The sequence below is a fragment of the Macrotis lagotis genome, chromosome 7 (assembly GCF_037893015.1).
Source record: "Macrotis lagotis isolate mMagLag1 chromosome 7, bilby.v1.9.chrom.fasta, whole genome shotgun sequence".
Taxonomy (NCBI): domain Eukaryota; kingdom Metazoa; phylum Chordata; class Mammalia; order Peramelemorphia; family Peramelidae; genus Macrotis; species Macrotis lagotis.
Genome location: NC_133664.1, coordinates 82,093,137 through 82,109,415, shown reverse-complemented (window position 1 = coordinate 82,109,415; position 16,279 = coordinate 82,093,137). Strand labels below are relative to the sequence as shown.

Genomic DNA, 16,279 nt, shown 5'->3' with positions numbered 1-16,279 from the left:
TTCAATGAGATGTTTCACATTTTCTTCTAATTTTTCATTCTATTGGTTTTGAAGCATTGTGTCCCGATTTCTTGTAAAATCAACAATCTCCCTCAGTTCTATTCTTTGTCTGAAGGATTTGTTTTCCTCAGAGCTTTCTTATCTCCTTTTCCATCTGGCCAATTCTGCTTTTTAAAGCATTCTCCTCAATAACTTTTTGAACTGTTTTATCCATTTGACTTATGCTGGTTTTTAACGTATTATTTTCTTCAGCATTTTTTTTTGGATCTCCTTGACTAAGCTGCTGACTTCATTTGCATGTTTTTCCCTGCATCTCTCTGATTTCTTTTCCCAATTTTTCTTTTATCTCCCTCGCTTGATTTTCAAAGTCTTTTTTTGAGCTCTGTCATAGCCTGAACCCAGTTTCTGTCTTTCTTGGAGTCTTTAGCAGGAGCTTGTGCTTCCTCATCTTCAGATTGAGGGTTTTGATCTTGGGATCACAGGCAAAGTATTTCTCAATGGTGCTCCTCTTTTTTCTCTGCCTACTCATTTCCCCAGCCTGTGCCTGGTTTGGGGGTGCTTCCTGAGCTTTTGAGTGTGTGAGGCTCTGTCCTCCCTCCTGGTCTGTGAATGACCACAAGCACACCCCTCTGCCATGGGGCTGGGGGGGGGGGTCGGGCTGTTCTATGCGGGGGCCTAGACTGCCATCAGGATCTGAATGTGGTCAGAACCCCAGAGTCCTCTTCCAGGGACAGAGGACAGAGCTCAGCAGTCTCTCTCTGCTCCCTCCCTAGGCTCAGGGTGCTCGTCCTGGGGGCTCCTGCTTACTCAGCTCTGCCTGCTTCCTGTTCCTGGATTTGGGCTGCCCCAAGCACGCTGCTTGCTGTGTGCTCTGAGGGCTGGGCTTCACGTGCTCACTCTGGCAGAGGTCCTCCCGCTGTTCCTCCAAGTTGTGCCTATTGCTCCCTGGGGTGTAAATCAGGAAACTCCTCCGCTGCTGTGAGCCAGGGCTCCCAGCACCCTGGCACTGCCTCCAGGAGGCTGAAGTTCCTTCTCTCTGGTGGGCCACCCCTCTGGTGGGCCACCCCTCCGACCTTGTGGAGCCGAGCCTTTCCGCTCTTTTCCAGGTTACCTTGGAGAACTGCCTTACTGTGTTCCTCTGTGGATTTTGTCTCTCAAAAATGTAGTTAAGAGTCCTTAGCTTATTATTATTATTATTATTATTATTATTTCACTTCACTGTCATAATAAGTAGGGTACTTCAGCTCCTAATGGATAATCTTCAGTGATTTGCCCATGGTCACATGGGCAAATTGTGACACAGGTGAGATTTGAGTCTCTCCTGATGCAGTATTGACTCCACCAAACCACCCAACCTCAAAAATGGGGCACAATCCTAAGTGGCTGTTTTTACTTACTATTTATAGAGACTTCCCCTAGATTTCTGCCCTGGACTATTTGATGGATCTTTGGTGTGGCATACAGATACCACATAAAGGCAAATGAGCCTATGCATGTCCATACACACACACACTCACAGAGAACTTTTCTATGATTATGCCTTCTTTGGTGTGACTGGTGGGTTTTTTTCCCCCTATACCTCCTAAGAGTGGAAAGTTATTCTAACTACAAACTATCTCTTCACTGTTCACTCTTTTTAAAAATTGATATTTTATTTTTCCAATTACATGTTATAAAAGTTTTCAACAATGTTATTACATTTTTGCTTTATTTTTATTATGTAATTACATGTTTTCAACATTGTTATTACATATTTTTCCAATTACATGTTTTCAACAACTTGCATATTTATATGTTAGACAAATTTCTTCCACTCTCCCTTCCACCCCCTCCCCTCACTGGTAAACAATCTAGTGTTCATTCTTTCCTTAGCCCTTTGAATGGTTTCTTGTCACCTTCTATAAATCCTACATGTAAAGGTAGTTTTCAACCTTCATCTTTTTTGCAAGTGTTTGAGTTTCACATTTTTCTACTTTCCTCCCCATGGCAGTGACCAATCTGATATCAATTGTACATGTAGAATAGTGTATGGCATATTCTTCTATTAGTCATGTTGTGAAAGAAGAATTTGAACTGGGTGGTGTGGGGGAACCTGGAGAAAGAAAGATCATAAAAGAAGTTTAAAAGCAGAGCAGTCTATTCTCCATGAACTCCAGGTCCTATTTCTAAACTCTGGTCTACCCCACAGATGGTTGTGTTTTCCCTCATCCAATGACATACAACATCCAGGTCCATCCTGGCCTAATCTAATCCAATCCAAACTAAACAGCCTACTATTCTGCTAAACTGCTAAATGCTAAGGATGTGATTAATTCAAGGGAAGTCTTTGCCCTCAAGCCATTTCCAATCTATAAGGATATTGTAAACTGGAGCTTTCTAGAGGGGCAACTGATGAAAAAAATGACTTATGAGGATAAGTTAAAAGTCATGACCTAGAGAAAACTGTGATAGCTGTGGTCAAGCATTTAAAGGGCCCCAAAGGATGAATCAGGACTATAATAATGATGGCTATCAGAAAGTGGACCAGGCTGATCTCAAACTCCATAGAAGTCTTAAAGGAAAGGCTAGATGCTCACTAGTTAAGTCAATTGTACAGAGAATTCATTTCAGGTAGGAATGGACTAAAGTCCATTTCAACTTGGAAAATCTGTGCTTGAGTGGCTCAGCCAGTCCTAGTTATAGTTAGCACTAAACTGCAGGAAACAAAATCCAAGTCTCAGTTTAAACCATCTTATTTCAAGGATCTTCACATGCATCTTGTGTAAAGAAGTTACAGGGGGTTCCCTTGCCGTTAATAAGGCATTACTAGGGGGAAAAAAATGCAGATTCTAGGCCTGGGACTCTACACAGCAGCTGCTAGCCTCTGTTCCCCTTGGAACATTGCCTGGAGTTTAGGACCACTGCAGACAACCTAGGGCCAACAGAACCTCTGATGCTCAGTTGATAAATGATTCTATTTGTACTAGGATTCTCCTACCAGGAATGATGTGTCCAGGGAAAAGCGGTTAAGGAAAACTGGGTAGCAAAGGCAGGTTACCATCATCACATGCTCCAGAGGAGTGGTAAAGATAATTATAAATTTGAAACCAAGAAAATTTTGGGATATTTAATCTAATCCAGTCATCTCTACCAGCTGCCAACTACCACAGCCTGGGTTAACAAGCCAGTCTAACTGAAGCAGGAAAAAGTACCCCTAAATAGGCTGGGGTGGCAAGTACCCACAAATCAAACCACCACATCAACTTGACCACCAACTTTCTTTAGATCCTGATAGAAATGGCCCAGAATACTAGGACCAAAAAGCCCTGAGAAAAGGACTTTTAGCCCAGGACACTGCCATCCCCCTGGGAAAGTAGCACCTGTGGAGATGCAGTCTTGACAATGTCCCTGTAGGTACTTATAACCAAAGGAACTGAAGACTGACAATCAAAGTTCTTGACACTATCTACTGGGTCAGCATCAAAAACTAGTAGGGATGTGTCAGTGGAAAGGACATGAAAGAAAGGGCCTTCCCCACCTGCTTTCCCTCAGCTTTCAAAAGACCACAGAACTTTTCCATCTGATTTGCAGTGAGAGCCAGAACCATCTTATTTTGTATCGCACCCCCCCCAGCTCTTAGCACATAACTTGTTCACATAGTAAATGTTAAAATGCTTTGAATTTCAACCTACTGTTGACCGATTATTATTTTGATAAATGGATAATAAAATAACCATAAGGTTACATTTTTCTCATGTGAAATGAGCTGAAAAAGGAAATGACAAACTTCTTCAATAAGACTGCCAAGAAAATGTCAAATGGGGTCATGAAGAATCAAACACAACTGAAAAACTGAACAATCACCAAAAAAAAGTTAATGTGACAATTCTTTTATTGATTTTATTTATGTTTTGTTTAATAAAATATACCCATCATAAGTCATGCTGTGTACTGATTACCAGAAAAAGGGTTCAATATAATCATTTAGAAACTATAAATACATGTTAAAGTTTATGGACATAAGATTTTTTCCCCTTCCTCCCCCTTACCCCCAAGCCCATTTTACCTGTGTATCATTGGTTTAAGAAGCAGATTTAAAAATTTTCTCTTCATCTTTGTTAAACTGTAATTTTTATGGTTAACAGAATCTCCCAAAATTTCAAATGGTATTCAAACAAATCAGAAGGTAAAATTTAAAGCTCCATGTCTTAGTACCTCAAAAACCTAAATACTTGGGTCAGGTTGGATTACAGAACATCTTACTATCTTAAAATAAATGGTAGGCTTTGTTTTCTTCTAAACTCAGGTCATGCTCTCTATGTTTTCACTCTATTCCTAGATCATGAATAGTTGCAGTCATTATGATTTTTAAAATTGTTATGAAAAAATCTGCCTAGCTGAAAAACTTTTTAAAAAAGATTTTAATCTGTTATTTCTCTCTAGAATAGTTGAGTTCAAGTCTTTATATAGAGTAGTTCTAAAACTTAAAACTACTTCCTTTTTAAAGCCCCACTTTCACAGAAGGACCAAACCCCATTTTCACTCAGAATAGAGGTAAAGAAACCTAACATCACCAGTTTCCTCAGAATCTTCTGTACTAGTTCAAGTTACAACACTGAAATTATTTCTGAATGTTTCAAAATAGCCAAGCAGATAAAAAATGTAATCAATATTTGAGAATATATTCCTTCTTCAGACAAATACTTTTATCTGAACCATAATAAAAACTTAGAAACTGAAAATCTGTCCCAATCATATTAATACTTAATTTGTGCAAATTTGCCACAAATAGATTTTTTAGGCACATGTTAAAAGAATTTAATCTAGCTAAATTCTGAGTGTGTCTGCAGGCATGTGTGGTTTTGTTTTATTTTTTAAAAAAATCTTCCACATGTACATAACTTTTGGCCATGTGTAGACCCAAGACATACAATTTACAGTCACCTAGTCAGTGGTCTTTCTACTTATTCAAGTAGCAAATCATCTATGATGGTCCTCATGAAAGAGAACAAATTAACTTTAAAGTGACTTTAATGTGGAGTTTTCTAGACCCAGATTTTTATAGTCTATGAATTTTATCATGTTCAACAAATCTATTCAAGTGATTCAAGTTATCCCACCACTTAAAAAGAAAAGTCTCGGCAATGATTTTGAACCATGGCGTAATCTTAAGTTCATCGTTTGCTGCTTTTTTCAGGAGTTCTTCTAATTCTTTTTTGCTCACATAACAATAACTTTTAATCTCATTTGGATTTGGATCTAGAGTTACATTCTTCCTCACAAACAAGATATAATCAATTTCATGTTCTCCCCAAATGCCGTCAGATTTTGCCTTATAGTGGATTCGTGTTAGGTAGGAAAAATCTTCTGGAACAATCTGTGACCAAAATAGAAAAAAAAATCTTAACATTTCTAAGAACATATGAATAAAGATAATTTTTAGGGAATATTTCAATAATATTTTGAACAAAAGGAGAGTTATAGTTTAATTTATCCTTGGAAGAGAGGTTTATTTTGGAAAACTTCGTGTAATATTTGTATAGTTTAAAAAGTAATAGGATTATAGAATTTATAATAAAGCCATTTTCATCCTTTTTTATTGGGAATTAATGTTATGCATTATTTTGAGAATATTTTTGAGATAACAATAAGCTAACACAATTTTTCTGGGAGAAATATTTATCCATTAGTGATAATTAATTTTTATCCAAAATACAGTCAAGAAAAATGGCTCATTGGTACAATTCAGTTCATATAGAATTTTTTTATGAAGCAATCAATCTCCCAACAATCATTTATGTAATACACAATATAAATGAAAGATCTTGCTTTCTCTTATGTGCAAAGTTCTGGGAATACAAAACACAAAAATGAAAAAAATAGTTTCTGTACATCAGTGAAGTTTAATCAAATACTAACAATCGAATAAATACAGGAGGAGGAGGAGAACACTAATAGCTAAGGAAACGATACCAGGCTTCAAGGAGGAAGCAGTGGTAGCGGCTCCTAAGTTAAGCTTTGAAGGAAGCTGGGCCTTCTGAGAGGTAAAGAGAAGAAGGGAACACATTTCCAGGAAAGGGGGAAAAGCCTGAATCAAGGCAGGAGCTGGCATACCTATAGGAGTCCCCAAATAATGGGGGCCAGAGAATCACATGGAAAAGTTTCAAGATCATGATCTAGGAAACAACTAAAATTCTTACAAGAAAGCAGTCTGTATCAACAAGTCTCAGTCCTGAGCAAGACTGACTTAGGTAAGAAGGAAAATATAAGTTTTAGTTTGTATTTATTCATTCATGTCATCTACGATCAAAGGCCTATTCAACAAGTTACTAAAAGAATTCAAAATTTCTCTTGCAGTCTATCTAAAGTAAGTTTCTAATTGTATTTAGTTCTCAATCGGCTAGTATATAATAGTATCACTTATTACCTGGTCCAAAGGAATTCCAAGTTCAGCCTTTAAACGTCTCTGAGCTGCCCGTCTTACTCCGATGGCATTATTTTCTTCCATTTCTAGTGGGTTGCTTAGTGGATGACTACAACAAGAATTTGTAAAACAACCTGAAAATTGTTAAAAGAGATTAAATTATAGAAATTCCTTGAGAGATCACAAATATGGTGTGAAGCAAAGTTATAAAAGATTTTTCATTTTTTTATGATATAACAAAAATCAGTTTATGATATAAATTTCTGCATTCAAAAACAAAGATTATTCAGTGCTTTTGAGAAATATTAAAAATCTATGTTAAATTAGAGATCTGGGAATATACCTACTTCTCCTTATTATGAAAGGACTCTAAATGCCAGTTTACTCACTTCTCATCAGTAGCATCAGTTCCATAAATGTTAATACAAAAAGTATTCTCTATTAAATTAAATCTCAACAGTTATAATGAAGATGCAAGAATGATTCCTTAGAGAAAACATTCACTTTGATAAATACAAAAACTTAACAGCCGAGTCATGATCATGAAGTCATGCTTTATTCTTCCACTTAGAATTTCCTCCATTTACTCATGTGTATCATGTGTAAACTAAGAAACATCTCCAAATGGCATTCTTTGGTAGTAAAATGATGATGATTTTTAAATAATGCTTCAGGGTTTTCAAAGGACTTTGAATGTATTATCTCATTTGACCCTCACAACAATCCTAAAAATTAGAGAGGTTATTATTAACATCATTTTACATCATTTTACAGATGAGGAAACTAAGGCTGAGGATTAAGTGACCTGTCCAGGGTCACATAGCTAGTAAATATCTGAGATAGAATGTGATCTCAGCTCTTTCCAAAAGCAAGCCTAGAATTCTATCCAGGGTGTTTGCCCTTCATTCCTGAAGAAGACCATGACATCAGGGAAGTGATGTCATGACAAGCATGTGAAATGGATTTGAGTGAGGGGGTTGCTATGCCAAGTCACCAGCCTCATTTTTCTCCTCCAGAGCCATCCTGGGTCTAGTGGCCAGATATGAATCAGGACAACTGGAGATGCAAGGCAATCAGGGTTAAGTGACTTGTCCAAGGTCACACAGCTAATAAGTTGAAAGTGTCTGAAGCTGGATTCAAACTCCCACCCACCTAAATCCAAGACCAGTGCTCTATCCACTGCACCAGCTAGCTGCCCCTCTATCCAGAGTCAAGCAACCCCTCCCCCCACTCTCATTCCTTCCTTTACTTTTTGTGAGCATGTCATATATAATTTGTACTACATTATCACACAACTTTCATCACCAATTTAAAGGCTTTTTTTTCCCTGATGCTTCTAGGTTCAGGATAATACTGGACACCTGGAAAAAAATGGGATGTTGCTACATATGGACTCTGGTTCATGAACACTAACAGGCAGAGTTGTTTTTAAACTGTAACTTTACTCATCTTTTGATCATTCAGCCTACACAACCCGGGAGTAGACTCTATGGGCAATACAAAAGAAAGCGTAGCATGCTTACAATTAGAGAAGGCTGTCACTAAGTGGATAGTTTTGTCTTGACTATGGCCACATGATCCAGACAACTAGGATTCTCATTGGTGCAGTTAACAGAGATAGATTATAGTTATACTTTTTCCTATAAAAATGGAATTCTTAATTAAAACAGCCAAATATATATATTTATATATATAAAATACTACATTTAAAGAGGATATACAATGTTGAACAGGATTGAAATAAAAACAAACATCTAGGCTTCATCTTTAATCTGACCTATTTAATTTAACCCTAGTTTTTCTCCTAGTCTTGGATTAAGACTAAATTCATTACAAACTTTTAAATTTGGGAGATAAGCCTTCCCAGTGCTTACTGACAGCTCTGGTATTCTAATGCAAAGCTGATCAAAAGTCTATGAAGGAGACTTTCTTGAATACCTAGAGAGAGCTTTTTGCACACATAAATGAATTTAAGGGTGGGGGGGGAAGAAAAGGGAGAATGAAAGGTCTCTTTGACATCCTCTCTCAAGTATTCTGTCGCTTCATGACTAAAGCAGAAAGAACAGTTATAAATATATACAGTTATAAAATAGTATGTCATTGTTCAGAGGAGATAATGATCTGAAGTGCTATAGAGATCTTAGAGCACTATGTAAATAACCCAGGACAAGATGATCATTAGCTCTACCTGACAGGTGGGAAAATTGAATGTGCCATGGTCAAACAGTTAATAATGATTTAAAAGTGATAGGCTCATTCTATTCTACCATGCTGTTTATCACATGAAAATTGAAAAATAAGGATACTGACCTGGAAAAGTAATTTTAGCATCTGATCGCTGCTGCAATAGTAACTTATTTTCTGTATTAAATAAGAAGACACTAAAAGCTCTATGTAGCAATCCTGAAAAGAAAAAAAATATTAATATTCACATGGCTTACGAAAAACTTGTTTATTTCTCCACAGAAAGTAATCTTGTCACCCAAATCACATAGTATCCTCCCTCACCAATCAGGCTAGATTTATAAAAAGTTGAAATTGAGACTTTCATGAAATACTAAGGGGGGGTTTGTTTTTACTAAGTAACAGGATCATAGACTTGAGAGTTAGAAGGAGGTAAGAAGTGGTCTAGTCTAACTCTCTCCTTTCACAAATGGGGAAACTGAGGCTCAGAGAGGATAAGAAGCAAAGAAGTCACTCTACCTTTTAAAAAAAATTTTTAGGTTTTTGTTTTAAAGGCAATGGGTGCTTTCTGTTGGGGGGTGGGGAGGGAAGCAAGATTGGGGGGAAAATTGTAAAACTCAAATAATATCTTTAATAAAAATAAATTAAAAAAAATAAAGGCAATGGAGTTAAATGGCTTGCCCAAGGCCACACAGTTAGGTAATTATTAAGTGTCTGAGGCCAGATTTGAACTCAGGTACTCCTGACTCCAGGTTGCTCTACCCACTGCACCACCTAGCCACCCCTCTACTCTTAATAGTCAGTGGCTCTATCTTTCACCATGCCCACATTCTTAGGACAACAAATTCAGTCTGGCACCAGCACTATTCTTGTTGTGCAGAGACACTTTTGGTTTTACAATGATTCCCTCTGCATGATGAATTGGGCTCAGCAATTTCTACTTAACAATGTTGACATGTCTAAAGTTTGGCTTTTTTATCTTCATTTACAAAAAGAAATGGGCCTAAAGCATTTAATAAAATGGAGAAAATCTGGTAAAATACAGACTTAGATGTTTATATTATCACACCTCTGACTAATCAAAGCCCAAATAGAGATATGGATGACTCTAGTTTATTTCAAATTGATTTCCAACATCAAATATCTGTAAATGGGTCTTTTGCTAAATGGAAGTTCCAGACAAATATCTTTAAAAATAAAATAGAAAATTTCACCTGTACCTTTATCAATGTTTTCATTCAGGTGGCAATTCTTTTTAGTATCTGCGCCAATCTTGTTATCATCTTCATCGATAAGAATGCACATCTCTGCAAGGAGCTGAACTTGCTGCTCATCAAGATGGTCAGTATTTTCAGGCATTGTTGCAATCTGGCTAATCCTTCCCAAAAAGCTGATGATAAAGGAGAGGGGAGAAGATGGGTCACTTTTCTTGTAAACTATCTGGTTTCTACTTCCCCAGGGCCATGTCTCTTCACCTCTATCCAGGATGCAGAGGAAAAGGTGGCTCCTTCTGCTCTTCACCCTCTTACCAACCTTGATAGAAGTTTGTTTTATTGGCCACCCTCACACCAAAGTCACGTGCAATCTCTTCCGAGTATTTGCTCTTTTACAACTGCCTAAAAATATATTTCCAACTACCCCTGTCTTAAATAAATTCACTTGATCCTTTCTTCTCTCCCTCCCTCTCTTTGAAGGCCAAAACACTGCAATCTGGTTTCTGACCTCACCTGTTGGTTGAAGCTGCTCTTTCCAAAGCTATTAACCTTTTATGTATATATGTGTACACACACACACACACACACACACACACACACACACACCCTTTTTCTCAGTCTTCATTCTCTCTCTTTTTAAATTTTTTTTTAAATTTATTAAGGCAATGGGGCTAAGTAATTTGCCCAAGGTCACACAGCTAGGTAATTATTAAGAGTCTGAGGCTGGATTTGAACTCCTGGCCTCCTGACTCCAGGGCTGGTGCTCTACCCACTGGGATACCTAGCTGCCCAGTCTTCATTCTTTCTTGACCTCCCTGCAGTTTCCAATAATGCTGAACAATGAGAGGCAGCATGATCAAGTGAAGTGGGGCACTGGACTTGGAGTCAAAAGAAATGAATTCAAATCCTGATTCAGGTACTTGTTAACTGTGTCATGCTCCCTAGGTTCCTCCTCTGTAAACCCAGAGGGTGAAGCTCAAGGGCTTCTAAGCTCTCATCTCTCTAAGTGTCTGACACCCTCTCTTCTCCTAGATCCCTATGACACCTGACAATCTGATTTCCAAATCCAATCAACTCTCTCTTGAACTGCTGTCCCACACTTGCCAACTTCCTGATGGATGTTATCCTCTGGGTAGTGTAAAGATAGTTTCAACTCCTCATATCCAAAACATCTTCTCTAAGTATGCCCATCCTCTAAACTTCCTTATTTCTGTTAGAGCCATTTCTTAGAGTATAAATGCTGAAGTAACCCTCGGCTCATCCTCACCCCTCCAGTCAGATAGGCACCAAATCTCAGATTCCACCTCCACAGCTCTCCCAACCATACTCCTCTCTCCTCGGTCCAGTTATCACTTAGTGCTTGGACTACTGTCCAAGGCCTTCAGTTTGTCTCCTGGACTGTAAGCCCTCCTTACCAAATCACTGCCTGTAGAATTGTTCCATTCAACTGTCCCTCATTCTCCAATGCCTCGAGGAGATTCTCCCACTTCTGCCAGTTCAAGCCCAACTTAAATTGTTCTCTGATCTCTACAATGCATCCATTACAATGTGTTCTCTGTTCATCCACAACTGCAGAATAACTATCTTCAATGCTCAGATAACAGCTCTGATATTGATGCTCTTCCTCAATCAATTTACCTTGTATTATATTTAATTATGTGTAAATTCCTTCCCTCCTCCCCTTTTTCCCAACCCCCTTAAACTCTAGTAGTCTTTGAGTATAAGGGTTGTTGTTTAATTTTAATATCTTATCTTACACATAGAATGAACATAATATATTTAACAACATATGAAACACTGTTTAGATGAAGATCACTTCCCAACAGGGAAGTTGCTCCTCATCTCTGGCACAATTCCTGATCCCCATCACAGCTCATCTTTAATGCCCCCTATGAGGCCCATCTGGTTTTTCTTACTCCAGGAGTCCATCATAAACTGGTCATTTGAAATTCATTCTGATCACTTCTGTCATGCTGAAGAAGAGAGGCAGATATGTTCTTTCCTTTGCTTGGAAGAAGTATAAGAAGATCAGAACTGTCAGTTTATGGTTTTAGGTCCAGTTTTATGCCTAAAATCCATTTTGATATTTTTACCTAGATTTAAAAAGTCTAAAGTACAACAAAGCCAGGAGAGGACAGCTAGGTGATGCAATGGATAGAGCACCTGCCCTGGAGTCTGGAGGACCTGAATTCAAATTTGGCCTCAGACTTCTAATAACTGCCTAGCTGTGTGACCTTAGACAAGTCACTTAAACATTGCCTTTAATAAATTTTCTTTTAAAAGCCAGGGGAAAGAGAATAGGGTATATTTGAGAGACATGCAACCACTGTGTTGACAACAATAAGATAGTTGAAGTAAAATGTAAATGAGAAACAAAATTAGTCTTAACCAGAAAATTAGGTTTAAGCATTTATTGGGGATGGGAAGATTTATCCAGTAGTAACTATTTTGACCCAAATTCCTAACACTTTTCTTGCTCAAGACAGTCCTAGCTTTCAAATCCACATTGTTCAAAAATCCTTTTAATCTAACTAGTTCTAACCTTCAATGTTCTACAGCTTCTTTGGAACCTGCTAAATTCCTGGATTCAAGGACTAGCAGAAGTGAATAGTTCAACATCAATCTGGTAGGCAGTTTCCAAGGGACTGTTTCAGGAAGTTGTGCTTGGGTCTTACTCACCAATGACTTGGCTAAAGGGCATTTACTAGAAATAAGAAAGGGAAATTGAAAAGAAGACAAATTAAGCCTGATGTCAGAAAAAAAACTTTCTAAGAATTAGAACTGTCCAAATTGTGATTGAGAAGTCCAGCCTATTAGAGATCTTCAAAGAATGTCGATCACTATTTTTTTAAAGCCTATTAGTGTATGGATTCCTTCTGTATATGAGTTGGATGCAAGTCTCTTCACACCATAAAATTCAGCATGATGTGAGAGTTCATAAGAAAAGGAAAAAAGGAATTATTTAAAAGACAGAAAATTTAGTCAAGAAAATTTCTGTTGACCAAAATAAAACTTTTTTGAATTTCTTTTTAAAAATTATTTTGTTTTGAATTTTACAACTTTCCCCCTAATCTCACTTCCCTCCCCCCATTCCCTACAGAAGATAGTCTGTTAAGATTCAAAGTAAAGCTTTACCAAAGCAAATGAAAATGCAATAACATAAAAATGCAACATAATGTACACTTTCTTCGGTGCCAACATTCAGGCTGGGAAATGTGCCTCTATTTGGGTTCATCTGCCGTCGCTTCACCCCACACCCTTAGAAACCAGAACCTGTTCCTCAGGTTGAACAACCGAAGCGCTTACGTTTCGGGACTGAAAGGGAAAGGTTGCTTTTAAGTCAGTTACCTCCTGGCGACTTCAAGTAGCAACACTGTTACAATCCCAACAACATTGTTGCAATCCCAACAACATTGTTGCAATCCCAACAACATTGTTGCAATCCCAACAACATTGTTGCAACCCCAACAACATTGTTCCAATCCCAACAACATTGTTCCAATCCCAACAACATTGTTGCAATCCCAACAACATTGTTACAATCCATTGCAACAACATTGTTACAATCCCAACAACATTGTTGCAATCCCAACAATATTGTTACAGTCCCAACAACATTGTTGCAATCCCATTGTTACAATCCCAACACTGTTACAGGGAACCGGAGCTTTGCGCTTCGGAGCATCCCCCCGCGGTCCTGCGGCCCGGGCCGGCCCACCAGCTCCGCTCCTCATTAGTCGGGCTGGCTTCATCAAAGCCAATCAGCTTCCGGCGACCCAGTTCCGTCCTCACCATTGGATGGCCCGCCGCACCCCGGCCGAGGATGCTGCGGCAGTCCTCGCCTCCTGCCGCGCTCCCCAACTCCACAGCCGACCCATTCGTTTCTCATTCATTCCACCGCCCCCTCCCCATTCTCCTACGGGCCGCGCCCGCTTTATCCCCACGGGGAGGCCTTCCGAGGGCGGCGCCCTGTCGGAGCCCAAGTCTAAGCATCCCCTTTCCCCGGGAGTTAACAAAGGCCTGGGCGGCGGAGCGCCGGCCGGGGGCATCGGACACGGCCCTGCAGGCCGCCTCTCCTTCCCTGCCATCGCGGCCGCTTCCAGCGAGGACGGGCGCTTACCCTGCGCTGCCACTCACACCCCGGCGCCGCGGCTCCGCTCCGGAGGACGACGAGCCCGGACTCTCGCTGCCGAAACGGCCGCGGCTGGCTAAGAGGAGCGGAGCGGCCGCGCCCCGGCCCCGCCCCCCGGCGGGCGCCCAGGCTCCGCCCCCCAGCGCCCGGGCCAACGCCAGCCGCGCGGCGTCGCGCCACATTCTGGGGCCGACCAATGGCCGCCCGTTCCGGGGCTCACGTGGTCCGATCGCCTGATGGCTCCACCGCTGGCACTAGCGGACGCGTCCTGCCCGGGCCCGCCTCCCGAGCCCTCCTCCTCCTCCTCCTCCGCCGGCCCTCGGCCCGCCGGGCCCTCCTCCGGTAGCGCCAAGTGGGGAGGGCGGCGGGGAGCGGGCGGAAAAGAGAGCCGGGGCAGCGGGCGCTCCACGCGGACTGCACCCGGGCCTCCCGCGGACTAGTTAGTGCTGCTTTTTCCGGGTTTGAAACCGCCGATCGAGGCCCCAGCCAATAGGCAATGGCGCCTTCGGGCCTCGCCGGACTCGGCCAATCCGGCAGCGGCCTTGGTTGCGGAAGGGCGGGGGCGGGGGCGGGCGCTGGGCCGGGGAGCGGGACGCCTGCACCTGTCCCCCGGCCTCTTCCCCTCCCCCTCCAGCCTTCTCCTCAATCCTCGCGTTTACATTGCTTTTGGCGAGAACTTTTTCTTAGTAATTTTTATTTCCTACAAAGAGAGCACTTTTAGACGTATTAATTGTATTTTTATAAACAGTATAATCTTAATAAAGCTTTAGTTTATTTGGGTTGGTTGAGCTCCTTTCCAGCTTGCTTGCGAACAAATAACGGTATTGCTTTGTTTTTCAAAATTAAGAGGAAAATCCCAATGACGATGTAAAAAGGCAATAATAGGTCACGTTTGTATGGTGGCTTTAACATTTGCAAAGCTCTTTGGATATGGTGTTCTTGCCAGGATCGCGGGGTGCCTCGACCTTCCTGACCCCGGGCCTCTGAATGTACCCACAGAGACCTGCCTAACATGGGTAGGGGCCACCTCCCACATTCCAGTTTGTAGCCTCCATTTTAAAGGATTCAAAGCCCAAACTGCATAAAAACCTTACTGAGATGGTAGGGTCCCTACTCAACTATATACATATCACATTTATCTCATATATGTATATATTTCATAATTCATAGAAATAGGAATTATGAATATATATTTTATTGAGTGGAATATTCCCAATAAAACTATTTCAGGGTTAATATTCCTAGTGAAATCCTCTGAGTTAAGAAATATTAAAGCCAAAACAATTATTCTTAAACTATTTCTACAAGAAAGCCCCTTGTATTCCAAACAGGTGGCTCATTCCCCTAACTTTTGATAAGACTACTTTTACTACTAGAAGGATAGTAGACTTTTTCCCTATGAGAAAACCTTGCATTCCAAAAGAGCTCATAAGACTCCTCTTGTTTGATGATAGACTGTTCCTAGACCTTACATTCTAAGACAAGTTACATTACTTCAATAAGACTGTTATACTCTTGAAGGTTATTCTCACCATCTAGATGGTCAGGTAATATTTTGTGAAAACCTTTCATTCTTTTCTTTGTCGCTGGGGTAGTTTTTCACAAGTAGAATGTAACTCTGAAGACTAACCCATGAGTCGACAGAGAGGGATGTTAGGAAGGAAGAGACTATAAAATCTTGCTTGACTATCAGTTCGGGGCACCTCTTTGATCTTCACTACCTTTGTGAGACTTGGAGTGTGCCCTTTTCCCAAAAAAAGCCAAGATAAACTTTTTCTTTTTGCTCAGAGGAGTCTCTATTTTTTTAATGTGGATTTTTATCCCACACAGTTTGGTGCACTGGCCTGAAGACTCTCCTGGGCAAGGTGGATGCTGGGCCTAAGTGGTGGTATGGGGGCTCAGGGCTTCTTGGCCCCAGGACCAGGGATCTGTCTACTGCTCCACTGAGCTACCCTACAGCAGAGTCAGAGTGAAAGGAGAGAGAAAATGTCGTACATGGTAGTGGAGAACTACCAAAGGAGGGAGTTGCAATCAGCAATGGCAACGGTGGAAAAATATGGAAATAACTTTTGTGATGGACTTATCATAAAGAATGTGATCCACCCGCGACAGAGTTGTTGGTGTTGGAACAAAGACTGAAGCACATTTTTTATTATTTTGAGGGGTGCAGGGCAAATGGGGCTGGGTGGCTTGCCTGGGGCCGCATAGCAGGGTGATTGTTGGGTGTCTGAGGCCGGATTTGGACCCAGGTTCTCCACTACCAGAGCGGCCAGTGCTCTGTCTGCCACCCAGCCGCCCCAACTATTATTACTATTTTTATTTTATTTTGGGTCTTTTTTTTGTTTT

The 16,279-nt window shown here is 40.5% G+C and overlaps 1 protein-coding gene across 1 annotated transcript; it reads right to left on the bottom strand.

Moving 5' to 3' along the window:
• Positions 1-3,864: 3,864 nt before the first annotated feature.
• Positions 3,865-14,130, bottom strand: LOC141492661 (isopentenyl-diphosphate Delta-isomerase 1). The gene is made up of 5 exons (XM_074193220.1): positions 13,922-14,130; positions 9,808-9,977; positions 8,714-8,806; positions 6,407-6,537; positions 3,865-5,356 (listed from the first exon to the last, which is right to left on the bottom strand). Exons 1-5 carry the CDS (start codon positions 14,113-14,115, stop codon positions 5,039-5,041), a joined length of 906 nt encoding a protein of 301 aa, XP_074049321.1. The 5' UTR covers positions 14,116-14,130; the 3' UTR covers positions 3,865-5,038.
• Between the last annotated feature and the right edge of the window lie 2,149 nt (positions 14,131-16,279).